The sequence below is a fragment of the Malus sylvestris genome, chromosome 5, assembly GCF_916048215.2.
Source record: "Malus sylvestris chromosome 5, drMalSylv7.2, whole genome shotgun sequence".
NCBI classification, from domain to species: Eukaryota; Viridiplantae; Streptophyta; class Magnoliopsida; order Rosales; family Rosaceae; genus Malus; species Malus sylvestris.
The window spans coordinates 32322916-32335148 of record NC_062264.1 but is presented as its reverse complement, the minus strand read 5'-3'; the positions used below and the strand labels follow the sequence as shown (position 1 = coordinate 32335148).

The window sequence follows — 12233 nt, the reverse complement described above, 5'->3', positions numbered from 1 at the left end:
ACGGCCTCTTTTGGGTTCAAGCCTTTCTGGAGAAGTGTTTAAAATGTTTGAAGCTTTAAACCCAGCTATCTTGGGCAGATTTTGAAAGAGATTTGGATCTAAAACGTGGCTGATCAGATTATGGGCAGATTTTCCTCATTACTTTGGAGTCATTTTGTAAGGACTCGTTTGGATATGCTTTTAAAATGATTGAAAGCTTTTAGAGAAAATGTTTTTGGATAAGCACTTTTAAGTGTTTTCTGTAAGAAACACCAATTATGTGCTTCTTTCATGAAGCACTTTAAGTGTTTTTTCAGGATTTACTTGCATTTTTACTAAGGATTGATTCTAAAAAAACATTTTCACCAAAAACGCTTTCAATCATTTTAAAAGCACATCCAAATAAGCTCTAAAACCTTTTCTAGGAAAGATTTGATATTCTATGTTGTATAAATAAGTCATTGTGGCCGGCCCTATTCTACTCTTACGCGATTTTGGAGAGACGAGTGACTTTCTTGAAGCTTTTAAGACTTTTACATTTAAGGTGTTTTCACTCTATTTCTATTCAATAAAATTCATTCCGAGTTTGTTGATTCATTGCGTTTTAATGATATCAGAGCACGGTTTCGTGCTATTAAGACCATAAAGGAATCAGTCTGTCGCTTATTTCTCTGCAATTTTCTGGATAAATACACACACACACACACGAATGCAGTGTTGTTTTCAACAAATGGCACAGAAAGTACAACAGGAGACGGAAAATAATAATGGCACCTTCCCTGTCTACAAGTAATGGGGGAAAATTGCTCCAAGGGCTTTTCACTCTTGTTCTTTACAATTAAAAGGTGTGTTCAAACAAATGAAGAAGAAAACCGTAATTGGCAATCAGAAATCACAAAAGACTCACGATAATTTACAAAATAACCTACAGAGACTCCGAGAGCGAGAAAAGCTATAACTGTTGCGCAGGATTCTTGGGCTGCAATATCTGGACAAGGGACCACAGGATATCCATTCTGTGTATGCTTCTGTTGTTCTGCCCCTGCAGTCATTCGGAATTCGAATTTAGTTCATGGTAAGTCAAAAAGCCAGTCCATTTTATAAGTGTCTACATTTTACTGATCCTACCTCAACCACAAAACATATCCATGTCTTGTCACCACGGGCTTCTGTCACGCCTTTTAAGATCGTCAGACCTAAGCTCCTGATAGCTTCAGCTATCTCTAGAAAATGGCTGCATTCTTCGCACATCAGCTGCACAGGGAAGAATTCTTTTCGGATACTAAGAATGTGATAAAGACAAAAAAATCATGTCGGAAAAAGAAACACATCAATAAGCTTCATAATCGGACTGAACTAGACACGATCAAGCACATCCATAATCGGACTGAACTAGACATGATCAAGCACATCTCCAGGAGTTTATGTATAACACTCACTCTGAAGTATTACATACCTCTACAACCATCTGGCCATTCCTGTTGAGATTCTCCACTATTATTGAACAAACTTTCAGATTGCCACCCACCTCCACTGCCCAGCTTGATCCATGTTCATAATTGGAGGATCCTAGCATGCTTGTTTCCTTTGGACACATCTGTGAATTAAGCATGACGATCAATAAACATTGTATATTCTTGGTAATGCTTGGTAAACAAAAATGATGGTTGCAAGTTGACAAATAATGCCAGGCCATAATATACTTTTAACCAAAACATTTACCTTTGCATCAGTACATTTATTCAGTTTGTCTGCATGCTTAGTGACGCTTTGTAGAAAGACCATGTGCTTGATTGTGCGCTCCAGCAGTGAATCAATACTACACTGTATGGTTAACATGAAACGTTTAGCACATATAGAATGAATAAGGACAACTTTTACAAGGCCAGAAGCCAGACAACAGTTTGGAAAGTCACCTTTGCTCCAGCAGGTATTATCTCCCGCAGTTCCTTAATACGATCTTGGATCAATTGCCTGTCCCTTGGCCTAGGTCTAGAATTCTCACCAGGTCTTGCCCTCTTGCTATTTTTAGATGGTCCAGAAGACCTTTCCAGCTGCTCACTACAAGCACTAGGACAAGGTGATGAAAACCATTTTGGGGATATCACCCCGCATACCCCTGAAGAGCTCAAGCATTGTTGTGTGTCCTCTGCCATAAGAGAGGGCTGATCAACGGAATAGTTTTCTGAATCAACTGTATGGGTAGTACGGCTAGAAGGCTCAGGATATTTTTCAGTTGTCAAAAGAGACTGCATTGATTTACAGAATGGTTTTTCATTTTGAACACTGCCACTTTGGCTAACATTAGCCACTACTGCTTCAAGAAGGTGCTCTTGACAAGCATCAGATGTCAACTGGCTAGTGTTCATCCCCTCAGGCATCTCAGGAGTAATTCTATCTCCATTCTTCCCCGCTACCCAATCAAAATAGTTACCCTTATTCAGAAAACCTGGTCCAAGTGCTTCATGCAGCTCACAGCCAGCAGGGAAGGTCATTGATGTACTAGATGTGTCCATGTGACCTGATTCAGTTTGAAACTCCAAGTTTTCCAGGCCCTTCTGAAACTTAACGACTGAGGGTTCACTTACATGCAACACCTCATTATGGTGAAGATCTACCATGTCCACATTACTCCTTTCATGTCCAGCAGTGTTGAGAAATGTTGTGGGTAAGTCTGCAAAATCACCTAAATTAACAATTTCTTTGACAGGATCATGTGATAATGGATGGGCATAGATCATCGAGGCCATTCCAGTATCTTTGCAGCCACTAGTCTCCCCTTTACGCTTCCTGCTATCAAGTAATTCTACACCTACTAGTTTGCAATGCTCCATACTGAGAGTGCTTGATTTTGACTGACACCCTAAGTTCGAAGACTCAAGTCCTCCATGGTTATTAGCCAATTCAACTGCCTTTTTCAGACAATTTTCAGGCAGTGGAAAAACGTAAGAACTATCACTGTCTTTCCCAAGATGTGGAAAAATGGACGACCAAATATCTGAGCTTTCTCTGTTTGTGGCTGTATCTAAATTATTTACGCAATCAAGAACCCCTGAAGCCAAACCTTCCGGAGATATATTTGTCTGAGAAAAAGGGAAAAAAAGGATACCAGGTGTCAATGACCTAACCTATCTGTGCACAAAAAAATTCAAAAATAAATTGCTTCACATGTGTACACGTATAAACCAGATCGCTGCATGCACACACAACACAGAGAGAGAGAGAGAGAGAGAGAGAGAGAGAGAGTTACCGAGCATACTGAACTGTTTATGCTAGATTGCTTTGGATTACGGATATCCTCTACTGGGGAATCTTGAAGAGTCCTAAAAACATCTGTGATTTGAGAAATCAGCTTCACATTTTCAGCCACCTGCACCTCTCAAACAAAGGAAGGGAAAATGAGTATAAATTTGAAATATATAATTTGCAACCATAAATAACTTATTTGTGGTGGTCGAAATGCAAACCATAATTATTATGCACAGAGTTTCAAAATGTCAACCACTATGGTCACCACAGAATTAAATAACAAAGTTGCATAGACTAGAACGGTAAAGTACACAACATTATCTTCATAGTTATAACACCCCAACAGAATTAAGAAACAACCACATGCTATCCTGTGGACTAGAACGATTGAGTATTCATTATTCACCAAAAACAAAGAACTTACTTTATTTAAAGAACCAAGCTGTATAACTCCATGCGGAACAACAGCCACAACAACAATGGTCTACAGGATATAGAAAACGGTTTAATTCAGCATGACATCCAGAATATCTGGTAGAAATGTTTATATAATCATATCAAAGTAAAATGCTTATATAAGAAAAGAATTTGTCAGTGAAAGTGTCAAAACCCCAAACAAACTTGCATCCAGCCATCAATCTACCAGTCGCGTACATCAAGACAAATTTAAATCCATCTCTTTCCTAAGAAAGAACTTACCAGAAACGAAAGTTTATGACTATTATCATTCTGGTCAAGAACGGAGCATAAGGTTTCTATGTGTGAAACGGAAGCCTAAATCAAACTAATAAACAAATAAAACAATATTGCAGGCAGTGCCATAATTTTCATCTTTTCTCTTAATATGGATAGGCCCAGAAGAAATAACAGTAATTACCAAGTGTACACATAAACAATACCCTCATCTATCCTTAATTTGTTTCCATTTTATCTTCTTTGTAGTATAGTATCTCATCAATTATCACAACTTCAAACAAATCAAAACACAGAGTGAGAGAGAGAGAGAGAGAGAGAGAGAGAGAGAGAGAGAGAGAACAGGCATACCCTTATGCCAGCTGGAAATTGCCGAAAACATAAAATTGATAAACAATAAACGACTGCAACGGTTAATCGATGACACACATTTCAAAGTAAAACTATGCTAATCAGTACCATTACTGAAAAGTAATAAACCATTTACCTGAAATGGTGAATAGTTATTCTTCACAAGATTATCAGCATAAATCCACTGATGCTCCCCAGTAACCGCCACTTGTCCAACAATCCTGAAGGGAAAGAACAAAGGAAAGGATTAATGCAAATTATGAAGTTTTTATTCTTTTCCTTTTGTTTTTTTCTTCATGCTATCAGTATCAGCTACAGTAATCAGATAGATGTAAACAGGAAAGACAGAAGTTGAGGATAAGCTTAGTACAAAAATACTGGCAATGGTTTATGAATTTACAGTTCTTCAACCAAAGCTTTGAGAATAGGCATTATGGTAACTAGAAAGTGACAAGAGTAATTACCCTTCCCCCAGAGTATATACGTGATTCGACATTTTTGCCACAGCTAGCCCAAGGGGATCGTGGGAATAATCGCTATCATGCAATTTGTCCAGAGTCTTCCTATTCTCGGAAGAATCATGTTGCTCATAGTTGTCATAGTAAGCATCTTCACAAGTCAGTACCCTGCAAATGCAGCACACCCCATGTCAAAATATTACGAGGGACATGTAACTGCTTATAATTCATTAAAAGGAGCTAGACATCTACATGCAAGTGAAAATTTTCTCAGTAACCACAGTTCTAATTCAATTATTACACGCCGAAACGGATAGCAAGATCCATACTTTATTATACTGAAGACCAGATATGGGAGAAAATAATATGACTTAGGAACTACTTCTCCTCAGACGTTCCTTTCCTCCAGCACTATTATTTTGTTTTCGCTTTTCGGTTTGAACTAAATTCACTTACTCTCAACCAAAAAACAGAGACAAAAGGGATTTAATTCAAGAACCATATAACACACACACACACACACACGCACACAAACAATTAGAATTGAAATGAAAGTGCATCACTAACAAGAAGAAAACAAGTAGGAAAACTCACATTCGAGCTCGATGCTTGAGTTTCCAGAAAATGGCAAAGTTCCACTCTGTATTGAAGCAGAGGCTTCTCAGAATATGGTGCAAGTCAGTCCCCATCTCCTCCTCCCAACTCCAAAGCTTTTTTTTTTTGTATTCCTAATCAGCCTCTAAACAAAAAACACCCAAACAAACAAAACCCCAACCCAAAATTTTAATTTTGGCGCCTAATTTCGTGCTCTAACTTCCCCTATACGACCCTCTACCCGCCTGCTTCCTCCGTAGCCCCGCTCGCCGCTTTATCGGTGGTCCTACCGCCGCTAACAGCAACCGATCCGGCCCCATCCCCCCTCACTCTTTAACCGCAACCTCCGTGCTCCGCTGCCAATACACCACGCTTTCCTCAACCCCCTTCACAGACTCTCAATCCCAAACCCTATAAATACAGATACAGAGGTCTCGTTACAGTCTCTGCATTCAGCCATGAACTTGTACGGAAACCTCGAAAATTCTACAAAATAAAATCGAACAAACAATTAGAGAAATTGAAAACTCCCCCCGCAGCTTCCTGACGAAACTTCAACGAGACGCGATCGATTTGAACCTAGCTTATATCCGACGACATGGATCTCTCACAGCAACAACTAAAAAGGTGAGAAATTTTGAAAATTTTAATTTCTCGGAATTGTGCAATTGAACTGTTCAGACTGAAGATCTGAGAGTTCAGCAGCAGCTCGCTGAAGAGAGAGAGAGAGAGAGAGAGAGAGTGGAGTAGCTCTGAAAGCTTGAAGCTTTAGCTGCGAAATGAATCAAGTGTAGCAAATTTGAAAGCTTTGAGCTGCATTGGCTGCCATTTTTAACGATAATGCAGCTTTTTCCTTTTTCTAGAGAGAGAAAAAGTAGAGAGAGGGAGAAGCTTCAATGGCTTTTTTTCTTTCAGAGTGAGAGAGAGAGTGTGTGTGTGAAAAAGAAGGCACTTTTGGTGCGAATTGCGACTTGTTTAATATAAGGAGTTACCTTCGCACGCTGTTCATCTTAGCTTTTCTTACAGTGCGCCAGATGAGCTACAGTGCGCATCCTTCTGCGATCACTGACCGCTCGCCACTAAAACTGTAAAATCTCCCTTTATGTGATCGTACTCTGCGCATCCTGCGCACTTTAGCACGTACCACCTTTGTGTTCTGAGAGTGATGGGATAGGGTTAAGGAAAAATAGTGGCTCAAGGCCTAGGAGGAAGAGAAGAGTGATGAGCAATTGGGGAGTTTATCATTGATTTCTTTTATATTTATATTGAAATCAAATTAATCTTAAATTTGGGGGTATGAGTACACTTTCTAGGTAGTGTCCTTTGATGGCAAACAACATGATGCCCATGTGAGGAAATTTGCCCTCCATTTTCAAGGGTACAAACAATCCCCACCTCTTTTCCAAACAAAACAACAAAATCAAATGAACTTACCCTCCCTACTCCTTTTTTTTTCTCAACTTGATCTTTTTGCCCCTAAGTTGTGAAAATTTACACCCCCTCATTTTCCAATGTGCCCTTTCTTACATTTATTAAGTTACTGGCCAATCATCTTTGTGAATTTCAACATTCGAATTCGATACTATTTCTAACATTACGATAAAAGTCAATAATCTTAGTAGCTTACGATTTATTGGTATTCATATAAGTTGGAGGTTTTAAGTTTGATTCTCATAATTGATGACTTCAATACTTAATTATGCTTAACCCATTTTGTGGCTACATGACTCAACTGAAAGTCGGATCCCAAATATCGTTGTAAAAAATGTTTAATGAAAAAGATATAGCAACCAAACGTGTTTTAGCATGCCCAACCTTAGCACACAACAAGCAGAGAGATAACTTAGGTCCTAATTTCTCCCTCACCCATATTAGGATTGACCCTACAGAGAAAGAATCCTTTGATATGAGAAGAAACACGCTTAAGCACTTAGCTTGCTGATTGAACTCATTTCCGGGAAAAAGACGGAAAGTGAATCACACATAGGGAAATAAGAGATATTGCGTGTGCTTATAAGTAATTGGGATACTCCTTATATTGTCAATTGATTTTATGGTGAAACCTCAATTTTCTTCGTAGTATTAGAGCAAGTTGTCCCATATGTGAAGGCCAATGGTCACATGTGCTCCACGCCATCCAATTAATGTTGTCCGCGTGTTAGGCTTGAAAATTTGTCACACGTAAATGGGCGTTTAAGAGTGAACATAAAAAAATGAGAGATATTGCATGTGCTTATAAGTAGTTAAATTACTTTCTATATTCCACTTGGTTTTATAGTAGAACCTCAACTTCTTTTAACTCAAATGAAGTTTAATTTATTAGATTTTTAAGATACAACTAAAAGATGTGAAAATAAATTGATTGCGGACTCACAATCCCGATTTTTTTTTTAAACAATTTAATTTGTGGGAAGACATTTCAAATATACAAGAGTACACAATATTGTGGCCAACTGCCCTAACTCCTACTTGCATGAGGCCCAATTTATTAATGATTACAAATAAAATAACAAAAGTTACTTTTTTAAAGCTTAATGAGATCAAATCTTTAATTGACATTTCATATACACAGGTCACATCGGTTTGTAGTTTGTACACAAGAAACTTTCTTCCTAATCTACCAGAGAAAAAAAATGAGCTTTAACGAAAGTATCTGGTACTTTTCATTTTAACGAAAAACTACATTTTTACACTAAAAAGTCAATCATAGTACTATGCACTTTACCCTTTATTTTGTCATTTTCGTTAAAACTCAAAGTTTTCAAACCATTTTCATTAGTTTTCTTAAGAAAATATTGGTCATCTTCTACTTGTTTCTTGTTCCACACCATTAGGCCATCTCCAACCGAAGGCTTGCCAGATGGCTCGTTTTAGCTCTCTGCCCGCCAAGATATTAATATTTTAATGAACAGTACATGACCATATTTGCCTCCGTCTCCAACCAAGGGCCAAAGGGTCATAGGGCTCGTTTTAGCCCTATCACAAAAAACCGTCTCTAACCGAGGGCCAAATGGTCATAAGGCCAAACATAATTTATTATTTAAATTTAAAAACTACAACAACTTAAATTCAAATCCAACAACAACTTAAATTAAAAAGCTACAACGATAACGGGCCCAAAAAACCCAAAAAATTAGAACTTAAATTTAATGAATGGTTTAGGTATTTATAGGAAACAAAAATTAGAATTTTTAAGAATTTAAAAAAAAAATTGGCCCAAAAAAAAAAATTTGAATACAACTGCTAGCCAGCTAGCTATTGCAATTAAATTTTTGTTTAAGCATTCCTGTCGGTTATACTTTGATTTTCTGGCCAGCCGGGCTGGCTGGCTGGCTGCATATGGCCAGCCCCTTTTAGATTCTGTGGGGCCCATGAGCCATCTGGCCTAACCCTTGGTTGGAGACGGTTTTCAGACTATTTTCAGCCCTTTAGTCCTCTGGATCCTTCGGTTGGAGATGACCTTACTCTCCTCATTCGTTTTCCCCTAAGTGACTCTTATCATACACACATTCTGGTGTATGAATTTGAGCTTCAGTTCAAAACTTACAAGTCCACATATAATTTTGATCTTCACGTGTGAATTGTGAGTTCTATATAGTCACACATCTATACGTACTATTTTGAAGTCATAAAAGTGTATGAACAAGAAAAAAATTATTCTTTATTTTCATGTGAAACGAGTGTATGAAAAATGCTCAATTTACTTTCCGTCCCATTCCTCCGAAAACTCAGAATAACCTTTTTCAATAATCAAAATGAAAATTTATTATTTGTTCGTAAAGAAGATTTGTATGATACAAAAAATTTGTAACTCAAGTAGTTAACAATATGTTTATTGCACTCAACGTCTTAAGTTTGATTTTTCTTCTCAAGTATTGACTTTTAATTTTACAAGTAATAGCGTTAATAGATTAAATCGTTAAATATATAGGGATATACATTTTTCTTCTCACCTACACCAAGATGCATATACATTATTTCTTTCTGCCTGTGCGGTAAAACGTTATCTACTCTTAAATATTGATTTATAAAAATTGTGACTCGAGTATTATTGGAAACATAAAAGTAAAAGGGAAAATTGCCATTGGATGCTCATCGAGTGCCATTCAAGCATGATGATAATGCTTCCATAAATCTAGAGATAGAACTACAATTTATTTCGATTTAAGGAGGTGTGGTCAGGTGTTGGCTAGCTCCTTGGTTTTCATGACATATTCATGAAGTAACCTTTCTTGCACTGCACCAGCAGGACATCATTTTCGAATCCCATGATTTGTGTTTTAACAGTGCCATCTTCAGTGATTATTTTTGTCATCGATTTATAATCATTCTCTCAATTTTTATATATAATTTGTATATTTTTTGCTTTGATTATATTTAATTAATCTGTATTTACTAGTCATGAAGACAAACAAACAAAATAAAATAAAGGAGCAAAATGATTCACTAGGTTGTTTTTTTTTTTTTTTTTTGCCTAATCAATCATTAACAATTGAAATTCCTTTTTTATTTTCCCTCCCTAATCAAATCACATTATCTTTTTATCGCTTTAATCCAACAGATTTAATTTGTCGGAAGTTATCCAAAGGGGGTTTAACCTACCTAATTCACTAACAATATAATGGCCATTTAATCATGGTTTTTTAACTTATTTAAATCTTGATTTTAATGAAAGTATTTTTTATGAATTAATTAATTTATTTAAGGAAATAATCAAGTCAACCAGCTAATTAAGCCAGCTTATGCATGAATAAGCGCAGTTAATAGAGAGATTTTTTAATGTGACTGTCACACGAGATAGTATACCACGTGTCACTATATAAATGGTGGATTATGTGTGTTAAAAGGTTAATAACTTAAAAATTAAATTTTTTTACCATTTACATAAAAACATATGATGCAATACCTTTGTTCCAATCACAACTAAAATTTTTTTCTAGTTAGTGATGCAAAGGATATATCATTTTCCCATGTATAGAGAATAGTGAAAGGAAAGAGTAGAATCATGAGTACAAAGAGACAAAAGAGAATGATTATTTGCTTTCTCATCCCATATAGATTATGATGTCATAGGATTTCGGTAGTTCTACAGTCAAGAGTATTTACATTCACGTTTAGTCAAGTTCGAATTCTTTTCTCTTTTTATTTATGCGTCATCGTACTTCAGCATATAGATCGGACCATCATCCAAAATTTGGACATAGTTGTGTGGTGTAACCAATCTATGATACCACATATTCATGTGTTCATTGCTACTAGAGACCAACTTATAAGGAAGGGTGCCCAAGAGCTTGTGTACCATCCTAATATAAATTTTCTAATAATATTACAGTGTTAGTCAAACTTAAAACCTGCTCGATTAGACTATAAACCAAATAATATAATGAAACTGACATTACATTATCTTATCATGAATGAGTACCAGAAGAAAGAAGACCATTCTAAATCCTTTCCCATCTTTTTAATAAAATCTAAGAGAAAAAAATTTGTCGATTCCACCTTAAAATCAGTAATCAAATACTCACAAATTCTCATTCATTACATTCCATATTCCTTAGTTTCTCGATTTCCTACTCTCTCTTTTTATCCCTGATAAGTAAACACGCCATTATAAAGAAGAGGCGGTGTTTAGAATTTTCAAATTGCATACATATGTAGATTCCAAGAGGGACCTTTTAATTGCTTTCTTTATCTCACTCGACATAGTTGGGAACCAAGATCATCCCAAGTAGATCTTGTAGCTCAGCTTTTTACTAACATGTAATCTTAACAAGGTGACTCCTTAGTCTCCCTTGTCATGAGTACTAGTTTGAGATCTTCCTTCTCCCCCTCAAGTCAATATCGACGGGCGATTGTGGAACATCCATTTGAATTCAATGTTTACATTATGGATGTGTGACACTAGTGGCCATTACATAAATAAATTACATGATATTCCACGTAATTTAATGTTTCATTTTCCAAAAATAAAAAAGCAAGAGCAGCTAGATAAAAGAAATGTGTGTTCATCTTTTTCTATTTGCAAAACTCCCAGTGGACCCTTTGTGGACCAAACAAATCAAGTGATAGAGAATCCAATGATGATCACGATTTATATTTTTGCGTTTTGATTTATCAATTTTTCATATTTTTAATAGGATATTCATAATTACATAGATCAAACTGAACTTTTTAAAAGCCAAACGATTAAGAAAAAAGAATAGCAGCATGCAAAATAGTAACATATATTTAATTTTCTCTTCACGTCATTTTTTAGAAACATATCATATTATGTTATGACATAATTTTTCTTCATTATTGAACATAACACCCCATACTTTGAAAAGCGTATATTTTTTTTTGCTACTGAAAATTTTGAAGTTCTGTTCTGTATTTCAATGATCATAAACATGAACATTAAAACAATTCAATAAAATAATTAGCAAGATTGGTAGAGTCCCAACCTTAAGTTATTGGAATCGTTTGGAAGTGTTTTTGAAATGATTGAAATCATCTTTTTGTAAAAATAGTTTTGAAACAAATTTTAAGTAAAAATTTAAGTGGATCTTGTAAAAGCACTTTTGAAATCCAAAATTTTTTTCACCAAAAAACACTTTCAGTCATTTTAAAAGTATTTTTGATCGAGTCCCTATATTGGAAAAGTTACTTTCAAAGAATAAAATGACAATGATATTTCGAAATCCAATTATAAGAGCAAAGATGTATTGACCAGATGCATATATCGGCATCATGCAATTCTAAAGCATACTAGTATATGGGACAGTCAAACACGATTTGTGTAAAATAAAATATAAGTAATTACGTACTAAAAAAGTAACTTCCCACTCACCAAAGGAAGGTACAAAATGCTTCAAACCACAAGCAAATTTTGGTAAGATTAGGACTTGAAAGATATATCCAACTTTCCAA

At 35.9% G+C, this 12233-nt stretch overlaps 1 protein-coding gene across 2 annotated transcripts; it reads right to left on the bottom strand.

Moving 5' to 3' along the window:
* Positions 1-736: 736 nt before the first annotated feature.
* Positions 737-6530, bottom strand: LOC126623560 (transcription factor bHLH155-like). Of its 2 annotated transcripts, XM_050292475.1 has the most exons (11): positions 6317-6530; positions 5325-5810; positions 4737-4898; positions 4409-4493; positions 3653-3712; positions 3230-3349; positions 1896-3062; positions 1702-1803; positions 1436-1576; positions 1108-1233; positions 737-1021 (listed from the first exon to the last, which is right to left on the bottom strand). In XM_050292475.1, the coding sequence occupies exons 2-11, from the start codon at positions 5417-5419 to the stop codon at positions 932-934; spliced, it is 2148 nt and encodes a 715-aa protein (XP_050148432.1). In that variant the 5' UTR covers positions 5420-5810; positions 6317-6530; the 3' UTR covers positions 737-931. The 2 variants fall into 2 exon arrangements, with proteins under 2 accessions (XP_050148432.1, XP_050148433.1); XM_050292476.1 differs by lacking the exons at positions 3653-3712; positions 6317-6530 and having other exon boundaries at positions 5325-6283.
* Positions 6531-12233: the final 5703 nt, after the last annotated feature.